The sequence below is a fragment of the Lissotriton helveticus genome, chromosome 6 (genome assembly GCF_964261635.1).
Source record: "Lissotriton helveticus chromosome 6, aLisHel1.1, whole genome shotgun sequence".
Taxonomy (NCBI): domain Eukaryota; kingdom Metazoa; phylum Chordata; class Amphibia; order Caudata; family Salamandridae; genus Lissotriton; species Lissotriton helveticus.
In genome coordinates this window covers 297,897,268-297,918,095 of record NC_136067.1, presented here as the reverse complement: position 1 = coordinate 297,918,095, position 20,828 = coordinate 297,897,268, and the positions used below count along the sequence as shown (strand labels likewise).

The 20,828-nt window shown below is 44.3% G+C and overlaps 1 protein-coding gene across 2 annotated transcripts in view; it reads right to left on the bottom strand.

The window, feature by feature from the left end:
- Window positions 1–5,430: 5,430 nt before the first annotated feature.
- The window catches only part of TTC32 (tetratricopeptide repeat domain 32), a 46,609-nt gene continuing 31,211 nt past the window's right edge, over window positions 5,431–20,828 (bottom strand). Inside the window, exons 1-3 of one of the 2 annotated variants that reach the window (XM_078647745.1) lie at window positions 14,363–14,624; window positions 6,779–6,942; window positions 5,431–5,859 (exon numbers count right to left, since the gene is read on the bottom strand). In XM_078647745.1, coding sequence (XP_078503871.1) covers window positions 5,720–5,859; window positions 6,779–6,942; window positions 14,363–14,487 — 429 coding nt within the window. In that variant the 5' untranslated portion in view covers window positions 14,488–14,624 and the 3' untranslated portion in view covers window positions 5,431–5,719. Of the gene's footprint in view, window positions 5,860–6,778; window positions 6,943–14,362; window positions 14,625–20,828 lie in introns of those variants that run through there. The other variant, XM_078647746.1, reaches the window with a different exon arrangement.

Genomic DNA, 20,828 nt, shown 5'->3' with positions numbered 1-20,828 from the left:
GCGTTACACGCTGTACTGATCGGGTAACATGTAAAAATAGGAAATTAAGCGCCAGGTTGCATTTTTTACTTTGCACAGATAGACGAAAGGAAGATTAACTTTTTGGTTAAATGGATTTGCTGAAGTTAGATTAAGAGACATATGGTCACCTCAATTTAAGTATTGCATGTCATTTCACGAAACGAATGAAAAGCCAGAATGTAAGAGCAATAGCTTTATGAATACAGGACATATTAGGAACCAGAGTTTAATTACAGATTGAATTTGGGTATTTGGAGCTATGTAATTATGTAGGTGTATTCACATAGATACTTGGAGGAGGTACAACTCCATGAGGATAGATGATGAGAACTTATGCTTTTAATGTAGATTAGGTGTCTCTGCACTGTTGAGGATATAATAGTCATGAGATAAATTTGATCTTTACAGGAAACCTGGAATATTAAATAGACGGATACGGAGAAACTGTTACGGTTTTGCATTGGAAAGAGTAATTGAACACAGAAACCCTTTGTGGTCCGGAGGTATCACCACAAAACAAGTAGGTGCAGATTATTATAGGATGAGTCTGACATAATGACTTGATACCGTAGTAGGTTTCCGTTGGATTTATAGGGGTTTTCTGTCTATTCTACTTTCAGAGGAATAACAACGTGAACTACATAGGTATTTATATAGGTTACATTACTTGCATGTCAGATGCACGGGGTCTTTCACCTCCCCGTTTCTCTTCACAAGAAGTTTTCACATTGGTTTGGGTGATTTGTATTTTGATTTGGAATGCGATATCATCGGTCAGCATGGTAGAATTTTAAAATGGAGTGATCACGATAAGAAGGGCCTCATATTTCACGCACCTCATAATCGGTGGATAAGGTCGCACTGGTTTTTCATGAGAGGCAGTAATTCTCCTTCATTAATTTTGTATCTTTGCTCTCTCCATCGTGTTTTGAGTTATAGTCACCATCTTTATTTTGGAGGTAATCTTGTAATGTTTCTTGATGTGAGTTTGGTGCTTTTTCGCTGCTGGTAAATTTAGAATGTTAACCATTGTGTATAACCCTGTGTGTCGTGATTGACACATGTGATGTGTTTATTTTGTTTTTCTGGAATTTCACACCAAGTATGTAATGGATACGTAGGTTCTGTATGCTTGTATCTTTACAGCCTTGAGGAAGTTGCGGGATAACACCCCAAATGCGTGTTGGCTGTTGAAAGCTGATTAAGAAGTCCACATGAATAAATCTTGAAAAAAGAGAACACAACGCATTTATGTTCATTTCACTGTATAACATAATAATTTCTGTTTGCCGCTGTGAGAACTGGGAGTCCTTTGTTTTGATTTGACGTGTGCTGGAGAGTTAATTTAATTGTTTAAAGAAGCTGTGGCTTTGCTCTGTCGAGGTTGGTAAACGTGCGATGTGAATCTACCTAGTGGCGCCCTGTACCCATACATGATACCACACTTCTAAACAGTATACTAGATGTCAGCGGCTAGCATACCTTTGAGGAAGCCCGATTGCGAGTTAGCTATCAGGTTTTGAATAACCAATTCCAATCTACAGGCTACGATTTTAGAGTAAATGTTACAGTCGATTTTAATGAGTGAAATCAGCCTGTAGTTTTTAACATTTAGAGGGTCTTTCCCTTCTTTTGGGATTTCCAAGATTGTGGCTTCAGTTGCCGAGCCAATGATGCACCCAAAGAGGCATTTTGGTGGAAAACCATGTGAAGCGGACCCAAGACTTTACTGTTGGAAGTCTTGCAGAATTTGGCTGAGTAGCCATCTGAGCCTGGGGCTTTCACGGTTTTAAGGGTCTGTACTGCAGTCCTGGTCTCTTCTTCAGAGATAGGTTTACTGATGGTGAAGGAGTCATGCTGTGATCTCCTTGCTAAGGATTTGCTTTGCTAAGATAAGGGGCTGGAACATGTGGAAGCGCAGAAGAATATGTGAGAACTCTTTTGCCTGTGGAATGCTTGCTTGGCGAGTGGCCAACTCCAGTAAGTTTCCCTGGCGTAGAAGAGGTCCTCTCGGAAACTTCGAATGCTTTGATATTATAAACCTGAGGTTTGTTGACTTGGAGAGTGGGATTTTTTTTTGACCTGACTGAAGGTGGACATGTCTAGTTCAGAGTTCCCGGTTTGCTGAGTCTCTTGACCCCGGTTGTGAATCTCCCAATCAGGAGTGGGCTAAGATGCGGTTTTTGCAGCTGGTGATGTGCTTTCTTTGATTATTGGCATTGTGACGTGTAAGTATGTCTGTATGCATATTCAAGTCTCCAGTGGTTATAATCACCTGATGTATTTAGTATTATTATCTGCTTGAATTTTATTCTATGCATTTAATAGTATCATGTGCTTACTTCTAAGTGTGTCATTATTGCTTCCACACACACACACACACACACACACACACACACAGCGCCACACACACACACAGTCACACACACACAGTCACACACAGGGATCAGAGTCCAGAAAAAGCGATCACAAAGAGGGAACAGAGTCCGGAAAAAACGATCACAACGAGGGAAGCAAGCACAACGAGGGAACAGGGGGCAGAAAAAGCAAGCACAACAAGGGAACAGAGGGCAGAAAAAGCAAGCACAACAAGGGAACAGAGTCCAGAAAAAACGATCACAAAGAGGGAACAGAGTCCGGAAAAAACGATCACAACGAGGGAAGCAAGCACAACGAGGGAACAGGGGGCAGAAAAAGCAAGCACAACAAGGGAACAGAGGGCAGAAAAAGCAAGCACAACAAGGGAACAGAGTCCAGAAAAAACGATCACAACGAGGGAACAGAGTCCAGAAAAAACAATCACAACGAGGGAAGCAAGCACAACGAGGGAACAGGGGGCAGAAAAAGCAAGCACAACGAGGGAACAGGGGGCAGAAAAGCAAGCACAATGAGGGAACGGAGGCAGAAAAGCAAGCACAATGAGGGAACGGGGCAGAAAAGCAAGCACAACGAGGGAACAGGGGCAGAAAAGCAAGCACAACGAGGGAACAGGGGGCAGGAAAGCAAGCACAACGAGGGAAGGCAAAGTGCACGGGCGAAGGGCGGGCGGGAGGTCAAAGTGCACGGGCGAAGGGCGGGCGGGAGGGCAAAGTGCACGGGCGAAGGGCGGGCGGGAGGGCAAAGTGCACGGGCGAAGGGCGGGCGGGAGGGCAAAGTGCACGAGCGAAGGGCGGGCAAAGTGCACGGGCGAAGGGCGGGCAGGAGGGCAAAGAGCACAGACGAAGGGCGGGCGGGAAGGCAAAGAGCACAGGCGAAGGGCGGGCGGAAGGGCAAAGAGCACATACGAAGGGCTGGCAAGACGGCAAAGCGCACGGACAAAGGGCAGGCAGGAGGGCATAGGGCACAGACAAAGGGCGGGCGGGACAGCATAGGGCACGGACGAAAGGCAGGTAGGAGGACATAGGGCACAGACAAAGGGCGGGCGGGACAGCATAGGGCTCGGACGAAAGGCAGGCAGGAGGACATAGGGCACAGACAAAGGGCGGGCAGGAGAGCAAATCGCACGGAAGGGCGGGCGGGAGGGCAAAGCGCACGGAAGAAGGGCGGGCGGGAGGGCAAAGCGCACGGAAGAAGGGCGGGCGGGAGGGCAAAGGGCACGGAAGAAGGGTGGGCGGGAGTTAAAAGCACACAGAAGAAGGGCGGGCAAACCGTATATAGAATAGATCGTGCCAACATATATTAATGACTCATTTACAAGAAGGGCGAAACTCTCCAAGGGATTGCACCCTTCAAAACATTTAGTATCAAACCAAATGGGTTTCTGACCGCTGACGGGTCGACGGTCTCTCTGCACCCAATATAACTAATCACTTGAGCTGTCAATACGGGTTGGTCACAATCTATTAAACCATCCTTCCTTGGGTGCGGCCTGCACTAATATCTCTGCATCTTAGCCCAAGAAACAAGCATTTACAATGCAATGGTCTCAGCATTGTTAAAGTTAGAGCTATTGGCATTGCTCATGACATTTTTATTTATGTTTTGGTTTTTAAAACATACAAATAAATGGCATTGTCATTTACAATGCCAATAGCTTAATCGCTCGCAAATGCGAGACCTATTGCATTTGCACCCACACAGAGCCACACACACACAAAGCCACCCACACACACATAGCGAGCCACCCACACAGTCATTCACATAGAACCACCCACATACAGAGAGCCACCCACACAGAGCCCCCTACACACACAGAGCCACCCACACATAGAGCCATCTACAAAAAATAAGCTGCCCAAACAGAGCCACACACACACACACAGAGCCACACAGACAGACAGACAGAGCCACACACACACAGACAGGCAGAGCCACACACACACAGAAAGACAGAGCCACACACACACAGACAGACAGAGGCCAACACACACACAGATAGACAGAGCTACACACACAGACAGACAGAGCCACATACACACACAGACAGACAGAGCCAACACACACAGAGCCCCACACACACAGAGCCCCCCCACAGAGCCCCCCACACACAGAGCCCCCCCCCCACACACACAGAGCCCCCCCACACACACATTTATATATGTTGTTCTCATTTTACATCTGGGAAAGCCTTTCTGTGAGACATTGTTGCACAAATAAAACCCCAGGCTTTATTCTGAAAACTGTCTTTTGATGTACCTCATTTTATGAGAGAGAAATCCCTTTCCCGGGATTTTTTGTTACTTTTCCATGTATGTTCCTCAGTGTGGGGAGGTGGTATTTGCTATTATTTGGGAGGGTGAAGCAATTCAGCAGGATTTGAATATTGAATTGGTTGAGTTTGGTTCAAGAAAATCTGATGGTATTGAGATCCTATTGTATGACCCACAGCTGCAATTTAGAACTATTTTACAGTTAAATGTATACGGCAAGGGTAAACTCTTCCCTAATTATAGTTTGCTTGGCTCTGGTTCTTGGTCATTTGCTTGAAAAAAATCAGCAATATTTAAGGCATACAATTAGTCAGACATCAATATGCACATTACAAGCTATTGGTTTATGCTAATGTTATGATCATTAATATGACATATAGACGCCTCTTAGACTTTTGGAAATAATAAAGCGATACTCTCCCCTAGATAGGAATAGCAAAAACCGGAACAGCAACTTATTTCCTGTTGAATTTAAGTGTTCCCAAAATATAGAGGAGTGAAATGAAAATCAACAGTTATTAAGTATCTTCGGATGGGTTTAATAAAACCAATTAGATAAACAATAGGTTTCAATAGTTAAATGGAAATTAATAATTAGTTGTCAATTTAAGAAATTGGACCGGCTCTCTATTAGCAGGTATAATAAATAAGGGAACTGCGCACCCAATCAGAGTTTTGCAGATCCCAGATTTGAATTCGAAAACCTCGCAAAGATAGTCTTTAATCCTTCTAATGTTTAATAAAATTAATACTACTAAGCTTTACATCAATGCCCCTTTTATTAAAGTGCATAGAGACAATTTCATTCAGAGTGTGCCCCATATAAATTATAAAATATTACAATCATGAACTTCATCTGATTTGGTCTCAAACTCAGACTTCCTTAACCTGATGATTGGCTAGCTGACATTCTATTCTCTTAATCACTGTGTTTTGCAATACAAACAAACAAAATAATTCAAATCATATTTACTTTATCAATATGTCTTCGTTTTTGGCTTCAACCATCACCATGACAATCCAAAGGTTATCAAAAATGTCCTTAACGATCAGGAGGAATTTTCAATATGTCTCTTATACCATTTTTCTTTATCAATAGTTGTTTGGTTTAGACTCTGAACAGCATCCTGAAATCCTGGATTGATCTCCAAAACTTTGTTGAAATCCTTGACCGCTTCATCGAAAAAGGCTGCAATTAAACAGATGACACCCAGTTTTAAAATCTATCCTGATTACAGTGTTACAATTGTTACAATGTGAGATCAAGGTAAATTGAGTTGAAGGGTCTGTCACAACTACAAACACCTCTTTCATCAACTAGTGATATAGTAGATGAAAGTGGGAAAAGTACCAATGGCATAGGTTAAATGAGGTTCAGATATCTAGGAGTCAGTGTCACTGGAGCTAATAGACATTTTAATGTAAACCTATTTCGACTGCAGAAAGATAACGTACATTCAATTCTCAGTTTGATTCCACACTTGAGATATGTATATGTATGTATATGTATATATATATATATATATGGCATACAAGTGAAAAATAAATATGGCCCAATTACATGTTATTTAGAGCAACTGTACAAATAAACACCCATTTGTTACTACGGTGCAAAGGTCAAATTTAAGTCTATTATCATAGCAGAGTGAACTTGGCATGATGAAAACATTATTTATTGCCTCACACATTTCATATTACAATTACGTTACATATGCAAACAATTCTCCTGATGTTCACAAAACCTCTTCAATATGATTTTATTGTACTGCACAAATGTAGCTTCTCCCATCCTGGTTTCTGTTAAATATATATTTTTTTAACAGCCTTTAAATAATCTCATGGCATAACCTATATATAGAGAGGAGTGTAAAGTAATTAGCTATTTATTACCACTGCTGGAGGAGGGGCATTATGACCCACTAGTAGTGTCACCTCTCATGAGTTATGGCCCCTACCCACATTCAGCAATGATAATTAATTTAATTGAATATTACACTTTATGCCACATATATGTACCTATAGTTCATAATTATGCCTTTAGACAGATGTCTCCATTTGGAAGCCCCATATATGTGAAAGTAAAGTTGAAACTACATGCAAAGATTTACCTAGTCGGTATCTTATCAATCCTCTGTTGTAATAAGGAACTTCGAAATTTGGCTTGCTTTCAATAGCTTTTGTATAGTCATCCATCGCTTCATAGAAGTCAACTCTAAAATATTTGATTTGTCCTCGGTTATTGTATGCCATAGCCAGTTCATCTGCACTGCATCTGTTTAAACACAAAATTGAGAAAAAAGAGCTTAGATCTAACTATTAGACACTTTTACTCCAGCAATCTATAGGTCACTTTTGGTATAATGGGTTGTAGAAGATATTTTTCCTTATAGGTTTCGCATAGCAAATAGCTTTAGCTGCTTGCAGGTGAAAATCTCTTGTGGACCATACCAACAACTTGCAGTGGGCTGTAAGCCCATCCACTGCTTAGCATTGGTTACCTAAATTGTCACTCGCATTTGCTTGCTGCTTATTCAATGGATTTCCTTCCTCTCAGGCCCGGACTGGCCACCGCGGGCACTGGGCAATCCCCTGGTGCGCCGCACGGAAGGGGGGCCGGTTTTGGCCCCCTGGGGGCCGTTTTTGTTACAGGGCCGTTTTTGCAGCATAGCTGCAAAATCGGCCCTGTAACAAATTCGGCTGAAAACCGGCCCTGGCAAAGAGCTCGGCGGTAACCCCAACAACCGTGAGGGGGGCGGGGGTGGAGGGTGCGGCCGAGCACTTTGCCAGGGCCGTTTTTTTTTTTTTTTTTTTTTTTTTTTAAAGACCTTTATTAGATCGTTTCACATTACACAGCTACCAGCCTACAACCCCATGGGCTGGCCGCAATATTTCAAAGCCAGGGCTGGTTTTTGTTCTCAGTCCGGCCCTGCTTCCTCTGCTTGCATTTGTCCCTCTCTGTGGTATCGACTATTTACTATCCTTTTGATTTGCTAACTTGCATTCTGTCACTGATCACATTTAGGGAACTACCTTTTTCTTCAAGAACTGCATGAGAATGCATGTGTTTTCATGATTTTTCCCTTATGTGCAGCTTTCTGCACACCAAATCCCTGCATCCCTCTCCTCAAGCACTTTGTCGCTCCCTACTCCCCCATTTGCTCTCTCCCTTGTGCGCTGCCCGGACACCTCCCTACAAGTTCAGTGTTGCTTCAACATTCCTCCAGTCTCGCCACTGCTTCCTCCTCCCCTTCCTCAACCTTGGCTTTTTTTAAAAAAAATATTATAGTTTTTTTTAATTATGTCCCACTGCCCCGGTTCAATGCTTTCCCGCCCGCTTTCCAATGCTTCCCTGTCCGCTTTCCAATGCTTCATTTCCACCTTCTCCTTCGTTGCTCCCCCATCGATGGCTACAATTTCGGATCGGTAATTATCAGTAATTAAAAAAAAAAAAATTAAAAAGAGAAAGAAAATGGCACCCACGCCAATCAGCATAAATGCACGATAGTACATATAAGTCATTATTCATATTATTACCGAATGATGTGGCCCAAGCTGCATCATTATGCATTTTTCTTTTTTGGGTGGTTTTGCAGAGCATTGGCAAAAACCATTACAAAAGTCAAATGGTCACAAATGCAAAACCTACACACTCTGCCAATGCTTGTGCTATTTTTTTGGTTCCAATACTTTACCGTTTGTGATTGGACTTATGCCTTTCATTATAGCTTCCCAGTTTTTATTTGAAATAAGTACTTTATGCATGTCACTGTAGGTTTTTTACACAGGCTGAACGTTGTCACTTATCTGGGACACTGGCAAATCTCAGTATATTGTAAAAAAACTAAATACAATGCAATAATTCAGCATATCAAGTTAAACAAAAATTCATTGTCGCTTTCAGGCAGTAGGATAACTCAGGAAGTGATCAGTTATCAGAAGGAATGAATCAGCCAGTCATCCATTTAAAGTGAATAAGTAGACTATTTTTCTTATATTTTTTCATAATACCTTTCTCTAATAATACAGCATTTAGAAGCTAACTCAGCCCGATGGAGTTGCACCAAGAACAAATGGAAATTTTCTTGTGCGGGAGTGGGGAAACTGTGCTGGCTCTTTGCTCACAAAGAGTTCTGCCAATGGCCCTCCATCCTTGCCTACAGCGTGGAGGAGAGGAAACAAAGGGGGCCCTGCAGGGATGCACACAGGGGAACACAGCATGTGCCCCCCCTGTGTACCTGCGCCCAGTTCCTGTATTACATGGACTTTTCAGTCATGCCTTGCCAGAACTGTTTTTGGCTTTCCCATTGCAGTTCCCATTTTTAGAAGCACCACCATGGGAATAGCAAAAAAAAGCCTGCCAAACAGGAGAAGACTCCTAATCTAGCAGGAAGTCTGACCATGGCTTTGGCAGTGCTGTGGCGGGGCGGGTCCAACGCTGCACCACCAAAGTCGTAATCGGGCCCCAACCATCAGATTGTACTATGGAAACGCCCTCTACACTGGGATCGACAAGTCTTTGATCCGCAAACTCAGGACCATACAGAACACTGCACCCAGACTCGTCCTAGTCATCCCTCGACACAATCATATCACCCAACACATGCAAAACCTCCACTGGCTTCCAGTCGAGAAGAGAGTAACTTTCAAGATACTCACATATGCCTACAAATGCCTCCACAACACCGGGCCACATACCTCAACAACAGAATCTCCATCCACGTACCAAAGAGAAACCTCTGATCCGCCGACTTCGCTCTCGCCGAACCCCTGCGCATCTGTAGAGCAAGAACGGGGTGGAAGAACCTTCTCCTACATCGCGGCCAAGACCTGGAATGAGCTCCCTATCAACATCAGACATGCCCCCACCCTGCATATCTTCAGGAAGACCCTCAAGACCTGGCTCAAGGACTGACGGGAGCTGCTTCCACCCCACCCTACCAGCGCCTTGTGACCCTCACTGGGTGAGTAGCGCGCTTAGAATAAATACCCTGATTGACTGATTGATTGATTGAGTGTACAGAAAATAGGGTGCGGAACTAGGAAGAGCTTGTCTCCTCAGTTTTGCATGTCTTTTTTGGGCAGTTTTATAGCCATTAAGTACCATTTTAGGTTAGTGTCCTTATTAATAGAATTTTGATTCTGAGCAACTTTTCATGCTTTAGGTTTCACAACAGCATAGTAAGTGGTTGGACATCCAAAGTGTTGGCGACCTCTAAGGAACGAAGTTTAAAGCATTGCAATATTTACCAGGAGGTATTATTAGCATTTGGCCCCGGGGACCTCGAGTCCAGTGCTTAATTTGAGCCGGTGGTTTACAGTGCTCCGCACCACCACTTAATTGTCAACACCAGCACTTAAGACAGTTTGTTACAGGGTGGAGCTATTTGTCTAAAATATGAATTAAATGAATTAAAGAAACATCATTTGTAAATCGCGTGGTTACCCGGGGGCATCCCAGCGCTGTGAACATTATCAGCCAAGGCAGCAGCGAAGTTATTCGGAGAAGACCTCTGGTTTTATTTAGGGAAAATCCAGGTTTTAAGCATCCTACGGAATGTCATGTAATTGGGTTCCTTTCTTAATTGAAGCGGGAGAGAGTTCCAAAGCTTGGCGATGTTGTATGAAAAAAGACGGCCGCCGCTTCTAGCCTTCTTAATTCTGGGGACGAGAGACAGATGAAGGTCGTTTGAACATAGTTGCCTGTTTGCATGGTAGGGCTAGACCAAAAAAAGAGATTATAGCTGGTCCTTTCCCTCCAATCAGCCTCTGGGCAACACACAGGGCTTTGAATTGGACTCTTTCACGCACTGGGAGCCAATGGAGAGCCCTTAAAGCCGGCTTTGCCGATTGGCGGCTCCAAATGCCCATGAGTGTTCTGGCAGCAGACTTTTGCATCGTTTGAAGCTTAGCCAGGACCGAGCAGGTGGCGCATAAATACAGGGCGTTTCCGTAAACCAAGCGAGATAGAATAAGCGCTTGGACTACAAGCTTTTTTGCTTGAGCGGGTAGCAAAGGGAGAACTTTACGCAACATTCTTAGTATGCCAAAGCAAGATGCAACAACCCTTCTAGCTTGGGATTTGAAGCACAGCTCAGAGTCCAGCCAGAAACCGAGACTCTTTATCTCCAGTTTATGAGCAGGGACCGGGCCCATACATGCTGGCCACGAGAGAGCTACTTCAGAAGGGGAGGAATTACCAAGGAGCATGAGCTCGGTTTTGTCTCCATTGAGTTTTAAATGGGAATGTTGCATCCATCTAGTCACCTCTTCGAGGCAAGGGCCAAGACAGGTGGGGGCTCTGTCTTTCTGGTTCAAGGCGACCACCAATTGGGTGTCGTCCGCATAAGTGACAATATGTACCCCAAAGGGGAGGGCGATATCCGCAAGAAGGGCCATGTAAATATTAAAAAGAGTAGGGCTCAATGACGAGTCCTGGGGCACCCCACAATTGAGGGGCCGGGGGCTTGACATGGCCTCGCCTTCAAATACTTGAAAATATCTGTCCTCCAGGAAGGATCGCAGCCAATGTACAGCGACTCTAGATAAGCCCATGTTTTGGAGGCGTTGGACTAAAATACGGTGGTTCACCGTGTCAAAGGCCGCACTAAGATCCAAGAGTAGCACAGCCAGAGAACCTCCTGCATCCAGAATCCTTCTGGAGTCTTCCACGACTGCCAATATGGCAGTTTCAGTCCCTTGGCCCGGTCGAAACCCGGTTTGGGACGCATGCAGAAGGTTACCTGCTTCCAAATGTCTTGAAAGTATCTGGTTGACGTGTTTTCTGCCAATTTACTAACTCCGGGAAGTAACTAAATGGGTCGGTAATTACTGAGGCAGTCAGGGTCTAGACTCTGTTTTTCAGTGATGCTTATCGGGTATCAGAGCGCTTTACATAGCACCAGTTACGTTACGTTACATGAGGACACACATTAATTTTTGTTAGGCACGGGGAGATTAAGTAATTTGCCCAGAATCACAGGATGTTTAGCGTCATTACCAAGACTCGAACCCAGTTCCCCAGGTCCGAGGTCGAACGCCTTAGCCGTTAGGCCAACTCCTCTCCCCTTAGATTCCTCCGTCAGGGGGATAGGAGAAGGGTCAGAGAAGGAACAACAAATAGTTTGAATTTTGTAATAAAAATAATCAGCAAGTTTGTTGCAGCGGCATTCAGTGGCCTCATGGTTGTCTGAGGGGTCAGAGGCTTTCAGGAGTTTTTTAACAATGCTAAAAGTCTCCCGAGGAGAATTGACTGCACCAGCTACTTTTTCACCAAAGTTTTGAGCTTGGGCTTATTTGATTTCACCTTTGTATAATTTAATATTATCCCTGCACTGCTTTTTCCTGGAGGGAGAAAAATCTTTCCTCCAGCTTCTCTCAGCTCTTTTACACGCTTGCTTCAGCTCGCGAAGATTAGGCGTGTACCAGGCTGATCTATTAGGCCCTGTCTGTATCTGAATATTCTTCTTGGGCAGAACCTGGTCAAAAGACCCCTCAATCTAGCTATTAAGTTGATCGTTAGATAATGTAGGGTCACTATCAATAGGAGGTTTGGTGTTTTCCAAAACCGTGACCCATTCTACTAATATGAGCTTAGGCCAACTGCAAGCGTTTTTCCTAGTTGGTCGAGCAGATGAAATAGCAAACTTGGGGGACCGAAGGAGAGAGATCAGATAATAATCTGACCAATGGATGGGGATGGGTTTCAAACATCGTAACTCTTGTAAATTAGAGAAAACCGGGTCGAGAGGGTGCCCTTTAGAATGTGTTGCATAAGACATTTTCTGAGTAAGTTGGAGAGCTGCGAGATCGCTAAATTCTAAAGCGGCCATTGATCAGTCTCATCAAAATGAATATCCAAAGAGAAAGCTAATACAGCACACCCATAATACATATATAATAGGTCCTAACCATAACCCAAAATATAGACCAATATTATTCCAAGTTACATAAACAGTCACAAAAAAATCGTAATTACATAAAAGTATCCAAAGTTCCAACAGGACATGATGGACAGGTCACAATGCTTGAGTATACAGTGTTCTTTATTGTTTGTTATTTTGAAAGCTCGTATACAAACGTGAAAAGCAGCCAACACATGTTTCGTCTGTACACAATTAGTACTCAGACTTTCTCAAGGCTGTAGACACAAGGAAAATATATACACAGTCAATATATTCCATCCAAAATAACCAAGTACTATATTGGTAAAACATATATACTTTATATTACTCCAAGATCTCACAACCCATGCAGATCACCTGAAAAAAATGCTCAAAAGCAGATCTGTGTTTATAGTAGAAAATATGTCCCAATAGTTGTAAACTACATGAGAGCTATGTACTTAACATAAAACAAAGAAGTAAACCCAGGGATCAGTACTGAGTCCCCTGCACTGAATCCCAATAATTGCAAAAGAAAAAGAAATAAGGATTGTGACCAAATAGAAAAAATTAAAAAAGAGAAGAAGAGCGACCAAATCAAACCATGCCTAAATATAAGAAGACCAAAAACAACTGTGTCAACACCCTAGAACATACTCCCACAAAGAGAATTATGTAAGTATAGACCAAGGATTCGTACACACCATCTGAAAGGTCTATACTAATAAACACACCCACCTATTAATCGATTCTTAGATGATGCCAGAATCAAATTAAGAGTCAAAAAACAACAAACGTAGCCCACTGGGAAGAGGGTCTCCACGGCGAAATAGGCTACGTCTCCGGGCAATCTGGTCGAGAAAGACATAGAAAAGGCACAACTGATGACTAATACAGTTGCCCATTATCACTATTATATGTCCACACAAAACTGTAAACAAACAACAAAGTATAATGTGATGTAATTCCCAAATCAAATTCAGTTAGAGATAAAGTGTACATAGTATTCAGCACATAAACACATAAAATACTATGACAAAGCATATGCCCCAGTCAATATTTACAATCACTTACAGTGCCAGTAGGCAAAGCCAAAGCAACACACTAACAATTATAGTCCGATATCACATTATCCTTTAACAAGGAACTCACCCACTCCGTTGTGCGATGGAACGGTATAACAGACTCCTAAAATCAATATGACTTCGTGTAGAAATAGATACCCAATCGGATGCAAACGTGAAAAGCCCGTAGTGATCCTAAGTAAAAAGGGGATCCAGGTGATGACACTGCATCTGTATTGCGCACGGCATTACAAAAAATACGCAAATATGTGCTATTGCGACTCACCTCTTAATAAACACCTTGGATAAACACGTTGTAAAGGGACAGAGTAGCCACAAGGTAGGACCGACCCTATTCCATCGTATCCTAGGTATAATACGTAAAACCTAGGATACGACGGAATCGGGTCGTATTTTTTGTAACGCCAGGCACAATACAGATGCAGTGTCATCACCTGGATCCCCTTTTTACTTAGGATCACTACGGGCAGCTATTCAATTTGGCTTCCGATTGGGTATCTGTTTCTATACGAAGTCATATTGCTTGCCACTAGACTGCGCATTTCAAATCACTATGTTAAATACAAACCAGATTTTCCCACACCTAAAATGGCCGCCGTAAGCATGCGAGCAAGCGTTTACTAGTCTAGGATTACTACAACCTGGTCTTGTACGTTTTGTTTTAGTAAGGGGACCGCTTATCTCTGAAGCAGTCCCAGGCTCACATAGTCCTAGAGATTCCGCTTACCTGGCACGTGTGCCTGCGGCATCGTGCATGGCAATGAACTTGCTATAAAGCTGTTCTGCCAAATCGTACTTCTGTTGCTGGAAATGCGAGTGCGCCGAGGCTAATATCTCTCCCCCGTTCTCCATCGTGTGGACCCAGCCTGCTCCAGCCACGGCCGCTCCTGGGAAAGCGACTACACGGTATTCTGAAAGAGCGAGTCTTCCTTTGTGCGCATCAAAGCAAGACTGGAACCCGAAACACCTTTCCAGGACATTTGAGGAAGTATAACGATCATTGTAATGGTGCTCATTTAACCGCCATATTGGAAGGGTGCAACTTCCCGTATAGTAAGTACACTATTAGGTCTCGGAGAAAATGCTTTAGTCCAAAATAAACTCTTTTTTTTCAGTTTCTTACTGTTACTAGAAACATACAGCTAGACTATAGTCATATTTAAATAACATGAATAAGCTTTTAAACATTGTAATTCTTCATCGTGGACATGTTTTACTCAGTGTATGAGTAAAACGAAGTTTTGCTTAGATTTTTTTTGCTGCTCATAACGTTCTGTTCTAAAAGTAGTCTTAGAAGGGGGCTGTAAACGGTGTGTGTGGAAATCCTAAAGAAGCGGCTTGGCCATGAAGCTTACTTAAGACATTTTTGGTTCTGATGGAATTTAAATCACTGGCATTATTTGTGTAATATCAGAAATTTTGGGTTACGTTCATTTTGCGTTCTTACTCACTGTTCGTTGTAAAATGAATGGCTAAAAGAACGCAAGCTCCTATTGCGAGCACTACTGTTATTTCCTGGATATTTAAAATCACCTTTACCAATAGGACCAACAGTCCATCAATATGGTCACAGCCAATATGTGTTTCGCGGTGGTGAACTTCTTCTTCAGGGCTAAGCAGATGTAGTGGATAGTTGTCATACAGTTAGAGACCAAAAGCACCATTCATTTTACAAACTGGTACAGTCAGATCAATTATGATTGAAGATAATGTGAGACCTATTGTAGTGTCGTCATGCCTGACACGGCGCTGCGCGCCATGACCAGGCAGAGGAGGAAGCGGAAGGGAGCGGGCCGGAAAGGGGAGTAACAAAGGTGCAGAATAAATGTCAAACGATCTCCTGCTGTCAGTCTTGTCATTTCATGCTGACACACGAAACTGGCGACGAGGGTGGGATGCGGAAGAACCCGTCTGCCTGTGCAGTATTGCATCACCTGCAGTGAGGCAGAGAGCCTGCATCAAAGATGCCAACACCCGCTGTGCAGTGGCCCGCGTCAGAGCCAAGTACCTGCCATACGCTGCTGCCGCCGGCACTGTCAGCCGCTCCAAACGTGTGCCAACCCCCAGAATCTCAGAGTTGGGGTAAGTCTCTTCACCACGTGTCTGTGGCACACGCACGCCTGTCCTAACTGGCTGCCATCTTGAGGTCAGGCAGTTAACATTGGGAAAACCCTGCCACCATTCTGGCTGCCGTTTAAAGTCAGGCAGAGCAGAAAAACACCACTACCTCTACTACAGGGGAGGAATGCGACAGTACTCCTGCGTGCCTCTGCTGCCAGCTACACCCTTACAATACCAGGTGCAGCGCAAACACGCTGCGGAGTTGAGAAGAGTGAACAAAATCGCCTATGCGCCGTCATGTCTACGCCCCCAGATTCCTTCCAGAATGGGCAACCGGTTCCCAGGGCTGCCAGGGGTATCGTTCCTGCGCCCCCCGGAACCCCTGATGCTGACATCTGGAAAGAGCATGGGTCCTAGATGGCAAAGCTGGCTGGAAGACTTCGAGGACTTCATGAAAGGATCGAGGGTACTGGACCCCAACCAACAACTGATCGCTCTGCGTAATCTGGTGGGCAAAGACGTTGGACAAATCATCAAGGAACTACCACCGGCCACGTCTGCCTCCTACGCAGACGTGAGGGAGGCACTCAACAGAAAATTCCTCCCCAAGCGAAACCTAGGCTATGAATGCTACACCTTCAATTTAGCGTCCCAAGAAAAGGATGAAGCGATGAGCGATTTCATTACGCGCCTTAAGCGCCTAGCCCAATACTGTGATTTCGATAACTTCGCTACCAAAAATGCACTTCGACTACGGATCATAGAAGGGTGCGTATCTGAATCCCGGCGCTTGCTAAGAAACATCACTCCCTAGATGACATCGAAGAGCTCGCGCGCATAAATGACCAAGCGAAGAGCATGCGAAAAAGATGGAAGCAGGCAAGACAGAGAAACGTGAGCAAGCTTTTCGACTGCACTCTCGGGCAGACACACAGCGCCAGTCAGATCCCAGGAAACCCTTTAAACCCATGAGCCAAAATCGTGGCGGAAGCAAGAACAGCAAAACTCAGAAACAACGATTGCAGTGCTATCGTTGCGGCCAAGACTACCCCCACACCTGCCCATGCCGCCATGGGACAACAGTGCCGCCGCCATGGGACAACAGTGCCACCGCCCTGGGAAAGACAATCACTTTAAAACAGTGTGCAAGACTTATCGCAAGGAGTTCGCGCCAACCAAATGTAACCCGGGACCTCATCATCACGCAAGAGCGGTACGAGAGAGAAGAGACTGATCACCAGCTCATCGAGATCCAGTAGCCGGTCACACCTCTTATTGGTCTCGACGATCGTCATCAAGGGAATCATCAGCCCTCATGAGGTACTGGGTTTTTAAGAACCGGCACAGAACCGGTAACCCAGCGGTGCCAGGGAATCAACACCCAGAGACCTCGGGTTCTTCCTGATCCAGACCTACAGAAACTCGGAGTCTTCTAGGTGAAGTCAAAGATTAGTTTATTGGCTGCAACCAAGGTAACAAGTGTCCTAGAAGTACAATACGGGTATGTTCTCAGGAGACTGCACACTTTTGCAAAGTCAGGCTTCTCTTCTTATACACAATTTTGGGCCTCGGGCAAAACATTCTTGGTTGTAAAGTAAATCGTTAACATATTTTGGTACAAAGAAAAAGCAGAGTCATGATGACATGTCCATATTTCACTTCGCGCTGCCTTCAACAAATCATTTGGCAAGGCCCAACATTTCATCAGATATCACTGGACCCCTAATAAAAACGGGCACCTCCCCACGATAAAGTAAGTGAAGCAAAAGAGTGGAGATAGATGTGAGCAAGATATGGCAGGTGTGCGCGCTGAAATGGTTTTATGGTTTGTTGAGCCTAGATGCTATCTTGCTCGGCCACTGGGAGGGAACTGACCTAACGAGTTCGGCCTGGGGCAATGGTTCCAACTTGTACTGAGGTCAGGGAAAAGTCGATTAAGGAGTACGTGTCCTTGTGGAATCAAATTCAACTGGATTAAGGCCTATGTAAAGGGCAACATATAAATGGGAGCCAAGGGTTCAGAATGTAAGTGACGATTTCGAGGTGAAATCGTCACTCGAATAGGCTGAAAATACATGTACATGATGTACTCGTCATTCTCGGTCTTTTGATACCAAATTCGTCATGTTTCGACGAAGTTTTAATTCTCGAGTCCAGAACTATTATATGAATCCAGATTTTCAGAACCACAAACCCTCCTTTTGCCCTTACATAGGCAATTAATCTATCCTCATGTTAGTCTGAGTCCAGATCTATATTCCTAAAGTCATTGAGATGTTGCTGTAACATCATTCTAGTACTTAGTTCATCTCTTGACACAGGCTTCCTTACACATGATGTAACGCAGAGGCCACATATTGCAGGAGCACACTGTATGCACAGACAGAACAGGAAAAGAATGGCTAAGACCATCCCAATGACCATAAGAATTTTCCATCCCCAGGCAGATATCAGTTCCCAGAACCATCCCATTAACGACCAATCTCCTTTATCCACATGAATAGATTCGGAAATCTTATGCAGTTTGGAGATGGCCCTGTACACTGTTGGAGCATTATCTGGGATGAAAATGCAACAACTAGATTGGATCAATTTGCATACTCCACCTCGGTCTGCAAGTATAACATCCAAAGCGACCCGGTTCTGAAGGGTCATAAGTCGATCCGACTGGAGCTCAGCGGTTAAGTTACTAAGGGCACCAGCAGTTTCAATCACGGTGGATTCAACTACCCTTGTTAATTGCCTTATGTTTCTACTGTTAGCCATGGATCCCCAGAACGGCAGAAAACCCTTTGCAAAGTCCCCAAATTCTTGACCTGCAGTGTCTTCTTTACTCAAAACACCTCTAACTACCCTTGTCCGGTGGTAATCCGCCGCTGCTGTGTAGGTGGGAGGTAACAGGAATGAAACAAAACATGAGCCCGAGAAGTCAGGGGGCAACCATGTATAGGCTCTATCATGGCAGATGAAATAAGTACCCTTAGCGGCTAAAAACACAGGGGAAGTCTGAGATCCAAAAACGTACGTTTCTGTACAGATACTCTTCCCTAGCTGAGCTCTGGGATTCTTGCCAATACCTTGCAGACACATTTGACCTTGATGGGGTACGATCCAGATAGGGGACGATCTTTTGGCTTGCTGTTTCTCACTTAAAGTAGTGCCATATCCGGTCACGTTCCAACCTACATATGCAAGTATCTCATCATCCGGAGTATCTTCATAAGAAGTTACTTCCTTGATCATGTCAACTATACCTTTGACTAGGGCGCTAGTCTTGAGGTTGTCTTTTACAGAACGTAGGGGTTGGACTTCTCGTGCATATATGAACATTGTCCTATATGCCCATACTGAACCATTGTGACTAAATGGCAGGACCAAATAGGGGATACCTCTATCCGTTGTGTGAGGCATGAGACCGCACACCCAACAGTTAGTTGTGTTCATTACTAGTTGGTGTTGGTGTAATAACTGAACAAAGGAGTTATTAATGAACTCTAATCTCCTATTCGATTCGTGGTCAGGCAGAGGGTGGAAAGAATGAGAGGAAACAGTAGGAGGAGGTATGGGTGATGCAGTAGGCGCAAATGTTATATGGAAAGAGAATAAAACATAACTTATCAAAAAGATCATTACGCTGGATAGCATAAAAATACACAATATTATAAAACTTTTCTTTGTCATCGTGTGACACAGTCTCTGCTTAAAGTTCATTGTTTTGGCAGGTCTCTCCACATCAGGAAACTCCATCCTCTCTAAGGTGCTGCCCGCGGTGGTAGGTTGCCTCTGCTAAAGGATGCTTCCGTCAGTCTAGGGCAACTCCCTTGGACCAACCAGAACTACCGACCTAACGTCGTCAGCTGCACCCAAAAGACTTTAATCAACCGCGGCCCTAGCAGCGGAACCCGGATGGCGGTTCGAAAAACAAAAATAAGCAAGTTACCTAGATGGGAGATCTGCACTTTCAAAAATAGTACTTGGGGGGGAAAAAAGGATAATTTCAGTTGTCCATAGGTCTTGGTCTCAATTTATAAAAAGGAATCACTTTTATTAGTCTGTTTTACTCGGTCGCAAATTATAGCGTCTTTTCCCTGGTACTGTCTGGTCCTGAAACAGGAGTTCAGGTTCCAAAGAGTTAAATTGTTCTGGTGGTGGCACAGTCTCTTGAAAAATGTTCTCGCTTTCACATTCAGGGTTAGTTTCTTTTACACGGTCATCGCTGACAGGTATGACACGTGGCACAGTTGTAAGTTCTGAGTCAGTGGCACCTTTCTGGATCCACTGGTCATGTGGCGGAGGTGAAGGGATTCTCTTGCAATGGACCCAGTGGATCCAGTTGGCCTTCCCCTCCACTCGAACTGCTGACCTCGTGGAAAGAAGGACGAGGTGCGGCCCGGTCCACCTGGGCTGGTCGTTCTTTGTCCTTTGAAAGTTTCGCACGAGTATCCAGGATCCAGGGACAATGGAGTGACTTGGAGTCTCAGAGACCGGAGGCAGGGTGTTGTGGACCTGTTGATGTAAAACACGCAATTTAGCCGTCAATTCATACAAGTAATCAAGCAAAATAGGGTGTTGCAGCTCGCTGAACTTCGTGGGCCTAGGCACTCTCCATATGTTGGCTGGTTGGCCAAAGACAATTTCGTAAGGGCTGAGTTTCACTCGCGAATGCACAGTCATTCTGGTGGATAGGAGTGCTAAGGGTAGAGCGTCAGGCCATTTAAGACCTGTGCTCGCTTGGATTTTGGCCAATTTAAGTTTTAGCGTGCCATTGTAACATTCCACTAATCCAGCTGATTGGGGGTGATTTGCAGCGTGGAACTTCTGCCTAATGCCTAGCCCTTCACACACTCTTTTCATCACACGACCCACAAATTCACTTCCATTGTCAGACCAGACCATTCTAGGCATTCCAAACCTGGGGAAGTACTCTTTTACAAGGGCTTTTGCTGTGGACAAGGCAGTATTGTCTTTTAGGGGATAGGCTTCTACCCATCTTGAGAAGGCACAAACAACAACGAGCACGTATTTTAAGTTGTTGCACCTCTCCATATGTATGAAATCTAGCTGCAAAACCTCGAACGGATACGTAGGAGGTGCAAAATGACCAGCTGGAGTTGGGGTTCCCCTACCAGGAT